Raw genomic sequence first — 20520 nt, 5'->3', positions numbered from 1 at the left:
CAACTAACCACACATGCATGTAAAGCACATGTTTTCCTTGGTCACACAAATAAAGGACCATCAGATGCATTGGAACACAGCAGGGAGAATGGGAGTATGGAATGAAATGAAAAGGCAATTAAGGAAAAAGCAATTTAAATCAGTCAAAAGAACTCTTATTCAGAGAAATGTCAATGTGTTATGCCTCTGAGATATGAAGAATATTGTTAATTAATTCCCCTTTGGCATAAAAGTGCCCCCCTCCAAAAAAATCAACTCAGAGAAACTAAGATATCCTTAAAATTAACTAAATCTCAAAAAAATTATTTGACAGGATTTTGGAAAAATAATAAAATTGGCTCATTTTTCCAACCTATTAGTTGAAATTTTTATTGGTGAAAACACCCATTGTTTTTACTAGTAAAATAACAAATATGAATGGTTTCCTATGGTAGTGTTCTCAATCATACTGACTCAGTGCTCTCTCTTCAGATATTAGAAATGAAGAAATTTGGAGGGACAGAATTAAATTTATGCCATGAGGGAATGAAACCAATTTCAAAGCCAAATGAAGTAGAGATTTCTTTCTAGAAGATCATTTGAGAGATAAGTATAACAAGCTATAATACTGATATGAGAAACAAAGATATATAAAATCATCAGTTTAAACAAGAAAGAGAAATATGGTCCTTTTTATCAGTCTTAAGGAGAGAAATAGCATTTTTAATAGAACAGAGAAAGTATATAAATACTGTAATCTAATTCAGTTCTAGCCTTTCTTTTCAAATAAATATAGAAAATCAATCATCTGCCAAGTGTGGTGGCACATACTTGCAATCCCAGTGGCCGAGGAGGCTGAAGCAGGAGGAACACAGTACAGTGGAGCCAGCCTTAGCAATTTAGTGAGGCCCTAGGTAATTTTTTTTTTTTTTTGGTTTTTAAAATAATTTTTATTTTTTAAAAGTAAATTGTACATTACAGGGAAAAAAAAACACAAGCAAAGAACAAAGTCATCCACTCACAAGAAGTTTAGTTGGACGTGTCCCTCTAGGTTGTGTGCATATATACACAATATCCCATTTTGTGTGATTGAGATTGTGGTGTGTATTATGCTTTTCTACACATCATGAATATTCACCAATTCAAAATCCTGAAGCTACATGAGTATTTTTTGATAACCAAGAATACACCAACTCAATCTGTTATCCTTTCTTGGGGACAAAAATTTCACTGAAGACAGAAACGGCAACAGGCCTCTAGATAGACATATTGGCAGAGTTACAACTAAAACAATTCATTCCCGTAGGTTGAAGGTTCACTGGGTAGGGGAAGGAGAAAGTATGCATAGAGAAGCAATGGGTGCCCTTTAGATTAGTTCAGATTGTCTAGCCATTGTTATATGTGTATTTTAGGCCCTAGGTAATTTAGCAAGACCCTGACCCAAAATAAAAAAATAAAAAGGTCTGGGGATGTGGCTCAGTGATAAAGTGCCGTGGGTTCAATCCCCAGTACCAAAATAAATAAAGAGAAAGAGAGAGAGAGAGAGAGAGAGAGAGAGAGAGAGAGAGAGAGAGAGAGAGAGGAAAATCAATCACCTTACATAAGTATAGATAAATAAGAACAGGTACTTGATTAAAAATCTGTTTCAAAAAGGGAGAGAAGAATGAAGCACATAGTAACTACTAGATAAGCTGAACTTATGCTAAAAGGGAAATTTTAAGTCTTAGCTCTAGTAGGGAATTCAGAGATTAACTTGCCTAAACTTTCATTTTATTGATATGGTAGGATAAAAGCCAGAGTAAGGAAAATGAATGATATACTTCTTTCATGTAAATGATTCCAACTTAGGTTATTTAGCAGGAAATGAGTCCCTTAAGTTCTGTAGTATTGCAGAACTGAGACTGTAAAGATACCCCATTCCGACATCAGTCAGCCCCTCTTTGTCTAACACTAGTCTTCCAGCAGCCAAAAGCTTTGCAATCCAAGATTTCTCCCATTATTTTCAATAAAAGAAAGGCAGCACTAGGCAAATATTAAGTATGGCAAATTTAAATACTTCCATAAACAGATAAAGTAGCTATTGGCATAAGATTGACTCCAGTCCCTAAGGATTCAGAGGCTCTATGAGCAGGGTTGTTCAGAGTTCCATATATGAGAACAAACTATCTGAAGCAATGCACGTCTCAGATAGCACTCAATTTTATTTTTTTTATTGGTTGTTCACAACATTACAAAGCTCTTGACATATCATATTTCATACATTAGATTGAAGTGGGTTATGAACTCCCAATTTTACCCCAAATGCAGATTGCAGAATCACGTCGGTTACACATCCACATTTTTACATACTGCCATATTAGTGACTGCTGTATTCTGCTACCTTTCCTATCCCCTACTATCCCCCCTCCCCTTCCCTCACATCTTCTCTCTCTACCCCATCTACTGTAATTCATTTCTCTCCTTGTTAATTTTCCCATTCCCCTCACAACCTCTTATATGTAATTTTGTATAGCAATGAGGGTCTCCCTTCATTTCCATGCAATTTCCCTTTTCTCTCTCTTTCCCTCCCATCTCATGTCTCTGTTTAAAGTTAATCTTTTCTTCCTGCTCTTCCTCCCTACTCTGTTCATAGTTGCTCTCATTATATCAAAGAAGACATTTGGTATTTGTTTTTTAGGGATTGGCTAGCTTCACTAAGCATAATCTGCTCTAGTGCCATCCATTTCCCTGCAAATTCCATGATTTTGTCATTTTTTATTGCTGTGTAGTACTCCATTGTGTATAGATGCCACTTTTTTTTTATCCATTCATCTATTGAAGGGCATCTGGGTTGGTTCCACAGTCTAGCTATTGTGAATTGTGCTGCTATGAACATCGATGTGGCAGTATCCCTGTAGCATGCTCTTTTAAGGTCTTCAGGGAATAGTCCGAGAAGGGCAATAGCAGGGTCAAATGGTGGTTCCATTCCCATCTTTCCCAGGAATCTCCAAACTGCTTTCCAAATTGGCCGCACCAATTTGCAGTCCCACCAGCAATGTACAAGTGTACCCTTTTCTCCACATCCTCGCCAGCACTTGTTGTTGTTTGACTTCATAGTGGCTGCCAATCTTACTGGAGTGTGATGGTATCTTAGGGTGGTTTTGATTTGCATTTCTCTGACTGCTAGAGATGGTGAGCATTTTTTCATGTACTTGTTGATTGATTGTATGTCCTCCTCTGAGAAGTGTCTGTTCAGGTCCTTGGCCCATTTGTTGATTGGGTTATTTGTTATCTTATTGTCTAATTTTTTGAGTTCTTTGTATACTCTGGATATTAGGGCTCTATCTGAAGTGTGAGGAGTAAAAATTTGTTCCCAGGATGTAGGCTCCCTATTTACCTCTCTGATTGTTTCTCTTGCTGAGAAAAAACTTTTTAGTTTAATTAAGTCCCATTTGTTGATTCTTGTTATTAACTCTTGTGCTATGGGTGTCCTATTAAGGAATTTGGAGCCCGACCCCACAATATGTAGATCGGAGCCAACTTTTTCTTCTATCAGGCGCAGAGTCTCTGATTTGATATCAAGCTCCTTGATCCATTTTGAGTTAACTTTTGTGCATGGCGAGAGAAAGGGATTCAGTTTCATTTTGTTGCATATGGATTTCCAGTTTTCCCAACACCATTTGTTGAAGATGCTATCCTTCCTCCATTGAATGCTTTTAGCCCCTTTATCAAATATAAGATAGTTGTAACTTTGTGGATTAGTCTCTGTGTCCTCTATTCTATACCATTGGTCCACCCGCCTGTTTTGGTACCAGAACCATGCTGATTTTGTCACTATTGCTCTGTGATATAGTTTGAAATGTGCCAATTTTGATACTATTTCCATTTTACACAGCCAGTAACAATCATTCTTATGTTCCTATAATTTACTATAGATGACTTACTCCACTTCCCCTATTCTTCTTTAAAGAATGAAGGACATTCTGTCCCATCATGACCTTATAGTGCTGAGTGAAAATAGTAGAGGTGGGCAATCTATATCTTACACAATCAAGTACAAGAAAAAGGTGACCTTTGACCTTCTCACCTCTGCTTAGACTTACAGGGCCATAATTTACTCAGAGACAATGGGTTTATCCTTTAAGTGCTGAACTCTCAGTAGTTCAGATCTTTAAATCACACTTTGAACACATAAAATAATGCATAGAAGACAAGTAGTTGGAAACTACTAGTCTTGACAAAAAAAAAACATATATATATATATATATATATATATATATATATATATATATACCAAAAACTAAAACTTGCAAAAAAAAGGAAATCCTAAATACAAAACACTTTCAAATTATCTAATTTTTTTTGTTGTTGTTGTTCCTTTCTTACCAGTTCTGTCTCTCCACTTTTATTTTTCTGGGAAGGAATATTACTTCTTGATCTTAAATGGCTCTTAGCTAGCAATAAAGGACAAAAATGAGCCAGCCATATCAAAACCCCTGGTCTCTTCAAACAGTGAGAAGATTTAGGAAGTATAATATAGGACAAAAGAAGATTTATTGTGACAAATATATAATAGAATATGCTGAAACAATGTCAAATTTATAAATTTAAGACAGTTCAGAAAATTTCACATTTTTTTGCAGTCATCTATTTAAAATATGTCTTCTTTGTTCCCCAAAGATATTCATTTACTCTCTTCTGCTATCAGTAGTATTTCATTGTGAAAGTCCAAGAAGTAGGAAAACAGAAAACCAAAGCCAACACCAACCTAAACCTGGTGTAGTAGCTGTGAGTTCTGGTCCTAGATGTACTCCTTACTTACCTGTGCGAGCCCCAACAGTCTACTCTTTTCTCACTTCCTCACCTGAAGACTGAGATCATCACTTATGATTTTTTATACCTCTTAAACTATAAGTTCCTGTCAAAGGTGTAAGCAATATTGTATTTATGATGTAAATGGCTTAATCTGTTATAAATGATAATAGAAGTCTTTAAACAAATGACTTATATACTTTAGAAAGTGAGGTCTCTCTCTCCCACGTTAAATGTTTCTTCCTTCTGTTGCACTAAAAGGGATATATGGGATTGGTGGAATGGCACATAATTTTCTGTAATATCACAGAATGGAAAAAGCTAATGGTGAGTTATTAGAAGTTAAATTCACAAGGAGATAGAAAAGAAGATACAAATTACTCTTAATCCCTTGAGAAGAAAAAACAATGGTCCTAGGAATTTCTTCCTGATTGTTCTTGGAGTAGCCAAGACCAAAACACAACAATTTGGTCCTCCACAGCTGTGCTGTTTTAGCAACCAAAATAATTTTCTGGCTCACTGTCCTTATCAAACTCTAAAAAATAAAGCTGCCCACTGAAAAGTAGGAAAATCTGGGATGGAGATAAGTAATAGACTCCAATTGCCAAATTCAAAGACCACCAGATACATGCAAGAAAAAAACAAATCAAAACAAGTATTTCAGATTAGTAAAGAGTAATTTTCTATTTTAAGCTCAGTGACAAATGCTACTTTATTTATTTATACATTTTTTTGACAAATCCAACTATGTGTGCAAAAAGTAGAATTAACAGCTAAAAAGGAAGTACATTTCAAATGTGCTCTGCCAAGGGTACTCAGCTCAGGAGCTTTCTTTTCCAATAGGAACAGCATGTCATTGACCAAAGTGAAGTTGTATTTGAAAAAAAATAAAAGCATTTGGCAAGTCTATGAAATAGAGTTGGTCAAACTAATTCCCAAGATAAGGACCCTACAAATGGTTATAACATATGATCTATATTTTAGTTAATCTCAGACAACAAGATCACTATCAGAGTTTGTCTTAGGTTTTTTTAGCTCTTGAGATACAAGTATTATTTTTGTTGCAAATAAATTAATGTACTAATAACAGTTTTTTGAAACAGAGACAATTACAGAGATTAGAAATGGACATTTATCTCTTCTTATCAGAACACAAGTACAAGTTTAATTAAAAGTTTAGAAGAGGGCTGGGGATGTGGCTCAAGTGGTAACACGCTCCCCTGGCATGCATGGGGTGCTGGGTTCGATCCCCAGCACCACATAAAAATAAAATAAAGATGTTGTGTCCACTGAAAACTGAAAAATAAATATTAAAAAATTCTCTCTCTTAAGAAAAAAAGTTTAGAAGAAATATCTATTTAAATTAAATCAACAAAAAGAAAAAGATTACTATTTTCTGAGAAAGTAAATTGATTTTTTTCTTTGATTTCCTTATAATTTGATATGAAGTGCAGCTATAAAACCTTTAAATAAATCTTTAAAATAAGTGATACTATGAAGCAATATGTGGTTTACTCTTTAATAAGCCATTTCTGTTATTTTACTGGCATTTTACAATGACAGTTCATGTCTGAGTCACAGACTGTTCTTACCTTGTCTCTCTGGGAAAGTACATGTATTGTCAGAAATCCCCACTCAGTGGAAGATAAACTGGGTTCCCATGTCATTGACACTAATAAACTCTGGGATCTTTAACCTTTTATTAGTATTACTATTAACACGTATTAATTGTATAAATCAATGGGACTCACTGTGATATTTCCATACATGCTTACAATGTGTGATTATCACATCCATTCACTCTTAACCTATCTTGATCTCACACAGTGGTATCCACATTCCTCAGTTTTTCTTGGTCAGCCTCTAAGTTTTGTTTGGTGTGTACCTGATGGCACAAACTCCCTCTAAGGGTCTTCAGCCCATAAGTGGCAATCTCCAAACAAGAGATTCATTAAGGACCTCACCAAATCTAAGACTTTATTATCTAGGGTTGGAGCAAGGAAGGGGAATGAAGGGAAGACACAAGTGCTACTTACTTTTCAAAGAAATGTCTGATGATCAGCAAAAGAAAAGCATATGGGATTGTCATATACAAATGAGAAGGTTTGACAAAGACGAGTCCATCATGATCTTCAAGATCTGACCACTGTATCGTTGGAGGAAGCCAGAACCGTTCCAGCCAGAACCATTCCTTAAATGTCTGAAACATTCTGCACAAGTAAAAGGAATACATTAGACTGCCAAATCAACACTTAAGACAACATTGAGCACCTTCACTCAACATATCCAAACCAGACTAATTTTGAAAATAAAGCAAAAATGGAATACTACTACTACTATATCATCATCATCATCATCATCATCATCATCACAGTACTGGGAATCTATCCAGGGGCATTTTATCACTGAGATACATCACTAGCCCTTTTATTTTAATTTTTTGTAGTTGTAGATGGACAGCATGCCTTTATTTTATTTGTTTCATTTTTATTTAGTGCAAAGGATTGAACCCAGTGCCTCACACATGCCAGGCAATCGCTCTGCCTCTGAGCTACAACCCTAGCCCCTATTTTTTGAGACAGAGTTTCACTAAGTTGCCAGGCTGGTCTCCAACTTGCAATCCTCCTGCCTCAGCCTCCTCAGTCTCCTCAGTCTCTATGTTTACAGGTGTGCATCACTGTACCCAGCCTGGATTTTTATTACTTAATGGGCTTCATGACCCCTCACTGCATTATACAAGAATTAATCTTTTAATACTCACAGAACAATTTGGCTATGGCGTGGAAGTTTAACATACTACAGTCACTTTGAGTAGCACACATGTGAATATTATGGGTATGTATTTTCCTGTTATATGCACCTAAGATATTAAATTTTTTTAATTTTAGATTTTCTATGACTTCAAATGCCAAAAGTCAAGCACCTGAAAGCTCCAAGTATGTATAAGTCTTCACTTATACCCTAAAAAATTTCCTAGAAGAAATATTACAAGGAATTCAAATTAGCACATGTCATCAACTATTTATGGAGACTATTACTTATGAAGCACTATGCTAGGCACTGAGGTCACAAAGATGAATAAGACAAGGTTCCTGCCTTGAGGACTAAAAAGCATTGTAAGCAAGACAGACATTAACAGGCGACTACAACATACTGTTTTTAGGTACAATAAAAAAAGTATTTACAAGGGTAACCCAGGGTGCTACAGGAAGAAGATGGTGGGCACTGAACCCGGCCAGGCCATGTCATGGAAAGATAACTGAAACAGATGGTCCTTGAGATGTCTTGAATAAGAAGAGGAAATAAACCAAGAAAAGTATGAAAGCTAGGAATGAGGGAGTAGAATACTTAAGAAAGAACTATGATCAAGTACAGAATAACATAGAATTAGATTCTGTAGAAAAAAAAATTGTGGTTTTCCTCTGTTCTCACACCAAAACAGTCAACACAGAAGACTTCTGTGACCCCATTTCTCCTACCAGCAAGCAAGCAGCTCTGCAGCAGTGGGCCTTACTGGTTGTCCTCCAATTAAATTCTATTTTGAAATTACCTACCTGAAGATAATGTCAGACCTCATAGCTTGAGAACTCAGTCCCAAGACTGTCATCCTGCCCCCACTGTAGATGCCAACCTGAAAGCCCAGGGTGTTTTATGTGTGCTTCTGGCAACTGGCTATACATGGTGATTCCCACAACCCCCTCCTTGGGTTCCATTAATTTGCCAGAGAGCCTCACAGGACTCAGGAAACACATATGTACATTTCCTGGTTTATTATCAAGGATGCTGATCTAGATGCTTTGGGCAGGGCAATGGGAAGGTATGCAGAGCTTCCATGCCCTGTCTGGATGTATCACCCTCCAGAAAGTTCCACATATTCAGTGTCTGGAGGCTCTCTAAACCCCATCCTTTTGAGGTTTTATGGAGACTTCATTACATAGGCATGAAGGAGTAGATCACTGGCCTCTAGTGATGGATTTAACCATCACTCTCCACCTTCCCTGAAGGTTGCAGGGGGTGGGCTCTTTCCTGAGCCCATCCCATCCTGAGGCTGCCCTCAGTGAACTCATTAGCATACAAAAAGATACTAACACTTCAGAGACTCCAAGATATTTTAGGAATATGCCAGGAAATGGGGATGAAGACCAGATATAAAATTCACAATATCCCTTCGAAGTTTTAATCTCATTGTTTAGGCTGTGACCATTTTGATCTTGGCTTATAATGCTTATGTAGGGGTTACTACTATAAATATGTGCAAACAGTGAATCAAGATGTGTTAAAAGCCATTATAACTGTAACACACAACAGCCAAAAAACATTTAAAAGGAGACAGAAAGAAGACAAAAGTTGAGGACAGCCCCATTGAAAATGTAGTTCAAACCAAGAATAAATCAATAAATAAATTATTCACTCTTCCCTCATGTGCTGTCACCAAACATCAATTACTGAAGCTTTGAGAGTGTTAAGAACTCCTTCTTTTACATCATACACAAAAATTAACTAGAAATGAAGCAAGACCTAAATATAAAGTCTTAAGTTATAAATATATTAGAAGAAAAATACAGGAATAAATCTCAGCGACCTTGGCTTAGGCAAAGCATTCTTCCATATGACACAAAAAACCTAAGCAACAAATGAAAAAATAGATCATGCCATCAAAATTGAAACTTTTTCATTTCAATGAACATCATCAAGAAAATAAAAAGACAACCCACATGATGGGAGGAAATAGTTGAAAAGCACACAACTGATAAGGCATTTGTATTTAAAATACGTAATCCTTACAAATCAATAATAAAGAGACAAGCACCAATTTAAAAGTAGGCAAAGGATCTGAACTGACATTTCACCAAAAAGGATACACAAATGGCCAATAAGCACAAGGAGGAATGCTCAGCATTACTAGTCACAGGAGAAATGCAAATCAAAACTGCACCCAAAGACACCCTCCACACCCACTAGAGGTTGTAATGAAAAGATAACAAGTGTTGGTGGGATGTGCAGAAACTGGAACACTCAGACACTGCTGATAGGAATGTAAAATGATGCTGCTGCTCCTGTGGAAAACTGCCCTGCAGTTCCTGGAGATGTTAAATACACAGTTACTATATGACCTAGCAATTCTATTGCTAGTACTACTCAAGAAAATTGAAAGGATTAATGTTACAACTTGTATTTTTCTTGAAAATTTTATGCTGCCAACAAGCTGGGCACGGTGGCACATGCCTGTCATCACAGTGGCCGGGGAGGCTGAGGCAGGAGGATTGCAAGTGCAAAGTCAGCCTCAGAAATTTGGTGAGGCCCTAAGCAACTTAGTGAGACCATATCTCAAAATAAAAAGAGCTGGGGATGTGGCTCAGTGGTTAAGTGCCCCCTGAGTTCCATCCCTGGTACCATTCAAGAGAGAGAGAGAGTCCAGAAACAAAAGGCTCAGATTGTATAATATGTTATATGTGAAATGTTTAGAATAGGAAAATCCATAAAGATAGAAAGTAGGTTGGAAGTAGATTAGATATTCCTAAGGATGGGTGAGAGGGGTGTGATTGGAAGGGAATGGGAAGTGACTTAATGATAGAATTAGAAGCTGCTTTTGGTAGAAACACTGACTCTTCATTTGGGCCTGCAGATACCCAATGGGTAACTAAAAGCAGGATAAAGCTTGGCATCTCTGCCTTCATTTTGTATCTGTCTCCTTTATTACCTTAATGTTTGAATCATATTTCCACTCAGTTTTGTACATTGGCATATCTTGATGAATCATTTGTTTATCTTAAGCTGGTAATCCACACCTTCAAAGCTCAAGAAAACCAAGATAAGAGTATTTTCAAGATTTGCAGGTGAGATAGGAATTTGGGAATTAAGGAAAAGATAGTCTCAAAGGAAGTGCCTGTAAACCACTGAAGTGCAGAAAGCACCCACAAACAATTGCCACTCCTGAGCAACATGCCCTTGGTCCATACCATTGAACTGCATCCTTGACCCAAATCCTTGCAACATGAGGGCAGTGCACAGCACAGGTAAAACTAGCAGGAATTATATAATTCTACCCTGGGTCCATTTCAAATCCAGCCCCTAGCACCAGTCATCTATAAATATTAACACCAAGGGATTGCGGTGTCTTCCTCTATAGAGAGCCCACATTTGCCTTTGAGTGGGTATTCCTGGCTTACCTTAAAGGCATTTCTGTCCCAGTCTTTGAATATGTATCTACTTTCCTAAATAAACCTGTCTATCCCTTTGGCTTGTGCTGTATTTTTCTGTCACATATTGCCAAGAACTCCACTGGTCCTAAGTCAAGGTCCCCTTCTCTCTGGGAACTCCTTGTATCTTTCTTCAGAGATATGTTTTCTCCCATGACCCAGAGACATTCAACTTGCAGCTTTTATAATGCACACTTGAAGAGTGATGTATACCTAGATATCTCCAGCCATTGCCCTACTCCTTTCAGGAATAGCAGAACCTTGAAGGCAAATCAACCCAGGAAGAGACTGCCCTCCAAGTAAGAACAATCACCTCATGATGAGCCAGGAATTTAGGGATACACAGAGAACACCCAATTTCAAAAGAGAAATGCCCATAAATCATGGGAACACACAAACAACTCCTGAGCATCCCACACTGTGTTACCTCCCTGCCTTGTTCTTATCTGCAGTTTCTTGATTAGCTAATGAAAAAGCAAACCTGCAGGACAATCACAAGATATCTGGAGGAAACACTCCTGTACGGAGCGTGTGCATTAAAGACTATGGTGAGTGAGAAACGACCCTAGCCTCATTACAACAGTAAGATGCACACCACCCTGGATGGAGACTGAAGACGCTAGCCAGACATGTGATGTATCATGATTAGAACATAAAAGGGCAATGTGCAAGCACAAGGAAAAACTGGCATGAACTTGCATAACTCTGTCCTGACTCAACCTCTAGTTCAGCCCCCCCAGTTGCTGTTCTCTTCCAGGATCACAGGTGTGAGAGGTAAGCATCCTGAACAGGAAGTGGAGATTGTCCCCTCAAGCAGTGACTTCTCCAGAGCCACCTTGCAGAACTAGAACTGATAATAACAATCAACCAGACCACCATTTGACCAATTGTGCATGCCTCTCATCCTTTGCCCCAATTCTTCCTCTATTTAAACCTAAAGCTCATGTGAGTACCCCAAAAGCAGGGCTGAAATGTTTGATCTCAGATGTTGTGCCTTCCCAAGGTAGCCATATTGATTAGAGTTCCTACTGGCTTTTCACCACTACATTTGCCATTTGGATTGGGGGTGAGTGGCCAGATCTGATTTGTTGGGACCCAGTGTCCAGCCTCTGGCCTAGGACTCTGGTAACAGCTTGTGAGAAGTTATATCATTTATTTTAGAGGTTATGAAAATATTCAAAAATTGTGTGGTATTGGTGGCATGACTCTATGAATATAAAACATTGATTTGCACACTTTAAATAATGTATAGTTTGTGAATTACATGTCAAAAAGAAAACAAAATGTCAACACACCTTCTTCTCAGCTTTATAACTTTTTAACCTTTTCCCCCCTTTAAATCCATGTAGCATCCTGAACTTCATGCTAGAACTCCCTATTATTTCATTCACTGGGCTTAAGTTTTACCTCCCAAATTCATCCAAGTCAAGCCTGTATCTACAAACCCCAAAATAAATAACTGAAAGAAAGACTACATTCAGATTCAGACTTCAGCAAGATTTTAAAGTATTTCTGCAGGGGAAAACATTGTATGCCTTAAAAAGCAAAAACAAGGGCTGGGGTTGTAGTTTGGTGAGAGTGCTTACCTAGCATTCATGAGGTCCTGGGTTCAATCTCTAACACCACAAAACAAAACAAAAACTCCCCTGAAAAATGAGCTCTCCCAGATGATAGAATAAGTGTCCCCTAGACCTCCATAAGTCAACATGTTAGTTCTAGGTTTGGGCTTTAATAATACAGGTTGTGTCCCTCCAGTCAGCCTCTCTACCACCTCCTCCCCCAACCTGTTTTTTCCCCTCAAGATGAGATCAGAGGCTAAACAGAGAAATGAAGTTAAAAGACAGGGAACAAGTGCTCTCTTCTGATCTTCCATGCCATTTCAACCTATTACCAGGAAACAAAACATATTCTCTTGATCCCTTGATAACTGCTCCTAATGCCACTGTCTGTGCTAATCCATAACTACCTCTGGCATTCTTTATAGTCGCCTTTCTCTGACCCTAATTTATAGGAGAGGCCACTTTGGAGGTAGCTCAGCACCCCGCCCCCACAGAAGAGGGAAAATCACTACTATGTGTGAGTTGAGGCAATGCTCTACCCACCATGAAACCACAAGCACAGTTTTCTATCCACTTCCATCACAGTGGGCTTAGGCACCCCAAACTGGATGCTTTTCTTGGGACTTTGGATTCAGAGAAGTTAATGCCACCCAACAGCAGCACATGGTATCCTGACCAGGCTGCTGCTGTTACTGCTGAAAAGATAGTTGCTTCTGAGCTTCTTGACTTTCTGAATTGCTTCGGTTTCCACTGTTGTCCTTGTCTGGTACACTAGCTCTCCTTCATTTGCGTCACCTCCATTAAAGTCCTTTGTTTAACATGCTAAGAAATAAGAGGATTCTGTTGCCTACAGCTAAGATCCCTGACTGACACACCTGGTATCTTCCACAAACTCCTTTAGTAGAACTGGCAGTTCCAATTCAGTAGTCCAAACCTTAAATTTAGCAGAGGTGCCTGTTCTTAAGATTTCCTTCTAAAGCTTACGTAGAGAAGCAGAATTCTCTTGCATAGCCAAGGACCAGAAGGCAGACTTATTAGACATTATCCACTATCCCTCTATTTAGCCTCTGGTCTCATCTTGCAAACGATGGACATTAATTTGTCCCTTTACCTTCTTCCTTTCTCTTCCACTTTTACCTCTGCTTTGCCTAAGTTTCAAATATTACAGTGGCACTCACAGCCACTGAATAATGTTTGGGTTTCTTGTTTGTTTGGTTGATTTGTTGTTGTTTCTTTACTTTTTCTTTCCCTTTTTCCCATGTAAACAAGCTGCTGGCTTTAAAAAAAAAAAAAAAGAGGCTGCTGGCTTCCCTCATACAGCTTTAAAAAGATGCTTGCTAATGACAGAACATCATACCTATCCAGTAAGAAAAATGATAATTTTAATACTGGGATGTTTCACCAATACCAAGATAGAAAGAACAACTACAAAATATTGAAATGGAGAGACATCTGGGTTTTAAAAGCTCCTCAAATTACTACTCTGAAAAATGTCCTAAGCATTTGAAGCAATGCAATGTTTCTGTCATTTAGGGATCCTAACTTTCACCTTTTGGTCAGTCTGAAAAGCTCATTGACTCTAATGATAAACTCTTAGCCCATCTGTCAGCTTTATTCATTTGGCTTACCTCTAGGCTTTTCTGACAATTGAAAAATAAACTGTTAGAGCCAGGCACCTAAAGTCCCAGCTATTTGGAAAGACCAAAGGCCAAGACAGTCTGAGCAACATAGCAAGACCCTGTCTCAAAATAAATAAATAAATAAATAAACTCTTCAGCATCTCTGCTTGGTATTTTCTTGGAAGCAAATGTATTTATTTACTCTTTAGTTATTCCCAGTTCCTTCATTTTTTTCCTTTTCAGCTACCCAGTTCCTTTTTCTCATCTGTTGAGCACTTTCTGATTACTGCAATTTTTATTGATGCAAAAAAATTGAATTGATATAAAAAATCTGAAGCTATTTTTTAAAAAATAAGAAATATTTTAAGAAAAGTATGTGCAGTTTTTTTTTCTTACTCTGGGGAAGTATTTGTAATGGAGGTGGCTGATGTGCTTTCCTACCTGCTAATGCTTTAGAAGTTTCAGTAATTAACAGTCTTTTATTATTTTTATTGCAGTACTGGGGATAGAACCAGGGTCTCATGTATGCTACATAAGTGCTCTACCACTGAGCCACACCCCAGCTGCTGCAGAACTTTTAAAACCCATTTTCAAATCCAGCTGCCAAAAATCCATAGGAAGACAACCTAATTGAGACAAGAGTTTATGGCTCATTATTATCTGACCTCACAGCTATAGAACCCAATAGGGTGAGCCATTTCCTCTGACCAACACCATTAAATTTGACCCCAGGACTGAAGAAATAAAACCATTTGGAAAAAAAAAATATCTAGGCCACAAATTTATCACTATTTGAAGCAACTTTTTTTTTGTAAATTACTCAAAAATATGACACTACAACTATTGTGGAAGTAAAAACTCCATGTCAGGCTAAGGCATCAGACAGCTTCTGGGGACATCCATCCAATCCCTTCTGTGAGTGCCATATCAGCTTTGAAGGTGCCTTTTACAGGATATGGGTCTTGATAGAGGAGTGACAAAAAAATACTTCTACAGAAGAAAATCTCAGATAGAAGACAATAACAAGGAATAGGAAGGTGGGAGGCAAATCACAATGAAGTAAAGATGTATTTTTGAGCGATGAAGTAAAAGAAAGATATTCTTGAATCAATATTCACAATCTCTGAGTATTACTATGGCTGGAGGAGGTGAGAATGGGTGACAGCTTTGGGGACTCGGTGACTAGGTAGGTTATAGCTGGCCCAGAGTTCTCTGATGAAGAGAAACTCGGCTCCATTAGAGTTAGGACCTTGTCCATCTTAGTCACTATGTTCTACCAAGAGCTGGCCACACAATAACTATTTGTTGCATGAATAGACAGGAGGCTTACTGATAACTGGAGTCTATTTAGGAACAATAAGGAGTGATACCATACTTAAAAATGACATTTAACTTTATCTACAGTTTCATTTTTGTTAGCTTTAAAATAATTCTTAAAATTTGGTACTAGGGTCAGGTAAACATGTTTATCTACATCGAGTCTGTTTGTGTTTTCTTTGGAACTAACTATACAAACCCAGCCAAAAATACTGGTTATGTGTTTAAGATAAGACAAAGGAAAACATTAGCAGCTACTTGCTTCCTGTGAACAGTATCAAGAACAGGGCCAACTACAAATTCCAATTCTAAAAGCATCTAAAATTGTGCCATTTCAAATGAATGAGACAATGCAAAATGATAGAACAACTTAACCCCAAAGGATATTTATTGTGACTAAATTAGTGAATTAAAATCCTATAAATGCCTGGGCTTGCAGCTGTAAGGAAACTGAGGATAAAATGGAAAAGAAAAAAAAAACTCCTATACTTACTATTGAGAAATTAAATTTTAAAACACAATTTTAAGCAATTCTCTCATACTAAAATTTACAGTTATATCAATTTAAAGCTGAAGTAATTCAGAATAGATTCAGAAATTAAAAAAAGAAAAGTTCAAAGAATTTGTAACAAAAACGTGGTATCACCTCAAAGATGTCAAATTGAAGGGTGTCATAATGTCCCCAAGTATTCATTTATCCTGCCTTTGAGTTACAGACCCCACCCTCCACACTAGGGATTGAACTCCGGGGCACTCAACCACTGAGCCACATTCCCAGACCTATTTTGTTTTTTTGTTTAGAGATAGAGTCTCACTGAGTTGCTTAGCCTCTTGCTTTTGCTGAGGCTGGCTCTGAATTCACAATCCTCCTGCATCAGCCTCCCAAGCTGCTGGAATTACAAGCATGCACCTCCGCACCGGGCTCCCACACCTCAGTTTTACCTGGGCACACAACTGCCCTGCATGTGAGGCAACATTTCCCAGTGTCCCTGTGGCTAGATGTGGCAAGCCACAGGACATAGGAGTATAACTGAGGTGGGTAATCTCCTTAAAGACCAAGCTTCAGGTTCTGGTTCTTCTCTTCCTGCTTGATAGCTGGAGATGAAGATGACAGGGCAGAAGCAATCTATGCAGCCAATTGGCTCATTAGTCCTGGCCCATTTGTATCTGGATACTCCCATACAAAAGAAATGAACTTCTGTCTTACCTGAGTCATTGAATTACAAATTCTCTTTGTTATAACAGCATACACTTTAACTCTAATTAATACTTAGGGAAAGGTATAAAGGAGACATAAGCAAGAACTATACACGGTATTGCTTCCAGGTAGATTATAAAATCTGTAGACTTTTACTTATAAAAAAAAATACTATTACAAGAATAAAAACAGCAAGCTGCAGACTCTGAGAAAATATTTTAAATATTTGCAACACAAAGAACTTGTGCCAAGAATATGTATCTTTACATATAAAGATATATAACTTAGTAAAACATAAATCAGGGGACCTCTTCTATAAGAAGTCTATCAGGGACCAAGGTTTCCACTAATATTCTGCCTAGTGAGGAGTAAGTAGTTAAGTATTTGCTCCACCTATAAGGCTTCTTGTATGGAGCTTGTGCTAGTTATCAATTTAATGCCTCTTAGGGACAAACTCTCTATTTGGCCTGTTCTGGGAAAATGTACTGAATCCTTTTACATACTTTCTTGTTGCCAACTGGCTCCAAAGCTTTGTCAGTAGAGGGTAGTGGAGAAACATTTTAGTTCCTAGTTGTGGAAAGCTCACAATGAAGGGCTCCAGTGCCCCCAGCAGCCTGCAGAGTCCAATCCCTCACTTGAGGACCGCAGTGAAAACAAACAGCCCTCCCCAGAACCCTAGAGGACAACTTTATGGCAAGTTCCAGAGGGCTGGTCTCCAGCAAGTTCTGCTGGTACCAGAAAGACTCTGCGTCTCAGGGCTGGAAAGCCTCTTCTTTGGTTGCTCACTATCCCAGGGGTTGTGCCTGCTTCCTACATCTGCTATTCTTATATTCTTTAGAGTTCTTCTCACTGGCCATGCCCTGGTTATTCCAATCCTGATTGGGCCCAGTCTTCCTTAATGGGAAAGCCAGCCATCTTTATGTGCTTACTCTAATACTAGAAGGCTGAGGGTTTTTTGAGAAAGTTAAAAAGACCTCTGAAGTCCACAGGATCGGGGGAGCCCTCTCATTTTTCCTCTAATACTTTCTGTAGCATTTGCTTATAGATTAATGATAACTTGAAGTTTCATGAAGATTTAATTTCACCCTTCTTCTCCTGCTAATTCTAAAACTTAGAATGTATCGGCATTAGCCAGCTATCACTAGAAAGTGAGATGAAGACAATAATTTTTATATTACTAAACACAGCTGGGATATTTTCCCAGCAAAGCTAGTAACCTCATAAAATGCCAGGTAGGCACCTGGAATCTGTCTGGGGTCAAGGTCCCTTTTACGACAGAGCTGTTCCCTACTGCTCTTTTCTTTCAGCCATACAATGAAACTTCACAGAAAGCCTTGCTATAGGTTGCTATCCATCAGCTCCTTCAGTCAGAGTTCCTGACTGCTACTGTGTGTAGGAAAAACTCTACCCAGCAAAGGTTACTCCAGAGGCCTATTGTCCAAAATGACTTTGACTTGTCTGGTGGCAGCTCCCTCCTTCCCCGTCCCCTGCACACTCTCCTGAGATTCTTGTAGGATAGCCCTGGATGACAGTGCCTCTGCCTACTTCTCCAGTCATCCTGTGTCACCCTTCTCCTCACTCTTGGATCTTGCAGCCACAACTGGATCGTCTTTCTGACCCTTGAGGACAAAGCCAGAGGTCCCTCTAGCCTTGCAGCAAGTCCACAGACTCTTCTCACATATCTTCACCCCACTCTCCTCCTGACCCCACAAGTCTCTAGTTTAGGGTCTAGAAAGTCTTCATCCAGGCTTTCTAAGACCTCCACTCTCCACCAACACCCCAAAGCTAAATGAAGGACTCCTATGAGGTACTGCTGTCATTCCCCACTCTTTTTCTTCATAATGTATCAAATTTGTAATTTTATATTTGTACATTGACTTTACTAAGACCCGACTCTCTCCCTAGGCTTCAAGATCCATGAAAGCAGAGACTACCCTGTAGGATTTGTTAGTATTCCTAATTTGGCATATAGAAGTGCTAAATATATGTCATGGGAGGAGAATAACACATGGCCAAGTACATGAACTTCAGAGCCAGGTTGCCTGAGACTAAAGTCTGGCCCTGACAATTAACTAGTATGAGCTCTTGAATAACTGACTTCTCTCAGTTTCCCTATTCACCAAATGGAGCTGGCAATCATACCCCTCTGCAGGGTTATTAGGATGAGTCTGTATATAAATACTTATAAACCATTTTATTACATGTCTGCTAAATGACAAATTGGAATAAAGCTATTAAATATCATGAAGTTGTTCTAAAGAAAGAAATTAAATGAATTTCAGGTCCTAAAATTCTGTAATTGACATTAATTAAATTAGAAGAAGTTATTTAAAGATAATATTTAGTGCTAACTATGACATAGTAAAACTATTACATCCTTTTGGAAATTAGTGAATTTTAGGAGTCACTAAAATGATTAGGCCTTCCTAGGAATATACAAAGAACCAGATGAAATTTTTCCTTTAAAAACCATAGTTAATATAATATATTAATAAATATATAAAAGCTACAGTTAATAAATAAATTTGATGTTAGTAATATTCATTTTTTAAAAAAATCAGTACAATTTACATTTTAAAATATTAATTCCAGGCAATAACATTAACAGAATGTTAAAAATTATAAAATTTATCAACCTGAAAAATGATTGTGACATATTAAAAAATAAAACATAAATTCAAGGTTATATTTATGAATGATCATATAATGGCACCTAGTATTATTATGTTATGCAATTTTTTACATATATGTATATGTATGTATAAAAGACAAAAACTAGAAAGAAACATCAAAAAATAATTGAGCTAAAATTCTGGTTCAAATTTGTAAAATAACTGTTAATATTGATTCAATATTAAAAAATGTATAATTTTTTTCTTATTTAATGATTTAAATCAAGAAAAGCTAATTTAAAAAAACCAAACATCTAGCCCAAACTTTTTATACATGAAGAAACCGAGTCTCAAGGAAATAAAATTGCTTTATACCTTTATTTTATTTTTATGTGGTGCTGAGGATCGAACCCAAGGCCTCGCACTTGCTAGACTAGCACTCTATTGCTGAACCACCACTCCAGCTTCTTAAAATTGCTTTATTTAAGCAAACCAGTGTTTTTCCCACATAACCAGTTCTTCTGATGGAAAAGTAATCATGTGATTTATTTCACATTAATACCTTTAAGAGACTAATTTTTTTAAGTAAATGTTTTTCTACATAAAATTTAATGGCCGGGCTGGGGATATAGCTCAGTTGGTAAAGTACTTGCTTCACGTGTATACACAGCCCTGGATTCAATCCGCAGAACCACACACACACACAAAAAAGTTAATGGCCAGGTACAGTGGCACATGCCCATAATTACGGTTACTCAGGAGGCTGAGGCAAGAGGATCGCAAGTTTCAAGCCAGCTTGAGCAATTTAGTGAGAACTTGTCTCAAAATAAAAAGCAAAAAAGGGCATCTAGGTTGGTTCCACAGTCTAGCTATTGTGAATTGTGCCGCTATAATCATTGATGCAGCCGTATCCCTATAGTGCGCTCTTTTAAGGTCCTCAGGGAATAGTCCGAGAAGTGCGATAGCTGGGTCAAATGGTGGTTCCATTCCCAGCTTTCCCAGGAATCTCCATACTGCTTTCCAAATTGGCCTCACCATTTTGCAGTCCCACCAGCAGTGTACAAGTGTACCCTTTTCCCCACATCCCCGCCAACACTTGTTGTTGTTTGACTTCATAATGGCTGCCAATCTTACTGGAGTGAGATGGTATCTTAGGGTGGTTTTGATTTGCATTTCTCTGATTGCTAGAGATGGTGAGCATTTTTTCATGTACTTGTTGATTGATTGTATGTCCTCCTCTGAGAA

The 20520-nt window shown here is 37.9% G+C and overlaps 1 protein-coding gene across 1 annotated transcript in view; it reads right to left on the bottom strand.

Moving 5' to 3' along the window:
* The window catches only part of LINS1 (lines homolog 1), a 154802-nt gene that overhangs the window by 77645 nt on the left and 56637 nt on the right, over window positions 1–20520 (bottom strand). The window contains exon 7 of the mRNA XM_081290167.1: window positions 6807–6980. Coding sequence (XP_081146293.1) covers window positions 6807–6980 — 174 coding nt within the window. The remainder of the gene's footprint in view (window positions 1–6806; window positions 6981–20520) is intronic.

This window comes from Spermophilus citellus (assembly GCF_964194105.1).
Source record: "Spermophilus citellus genome assembly, chromosome: 4".
NCBI classification, from domain to species: domain Eukaryota; kingdom Metazoa; phylum Chordata; class Mammalia; order Rodentia; family Sciuridae; genus Spermophilus; species Spermophilus citellus.
The sequence above is the reverse complement of the archived record's forward strand: the minus strand, read 5'-3'. Positions and strand labels throughout refer to the sequence as shown.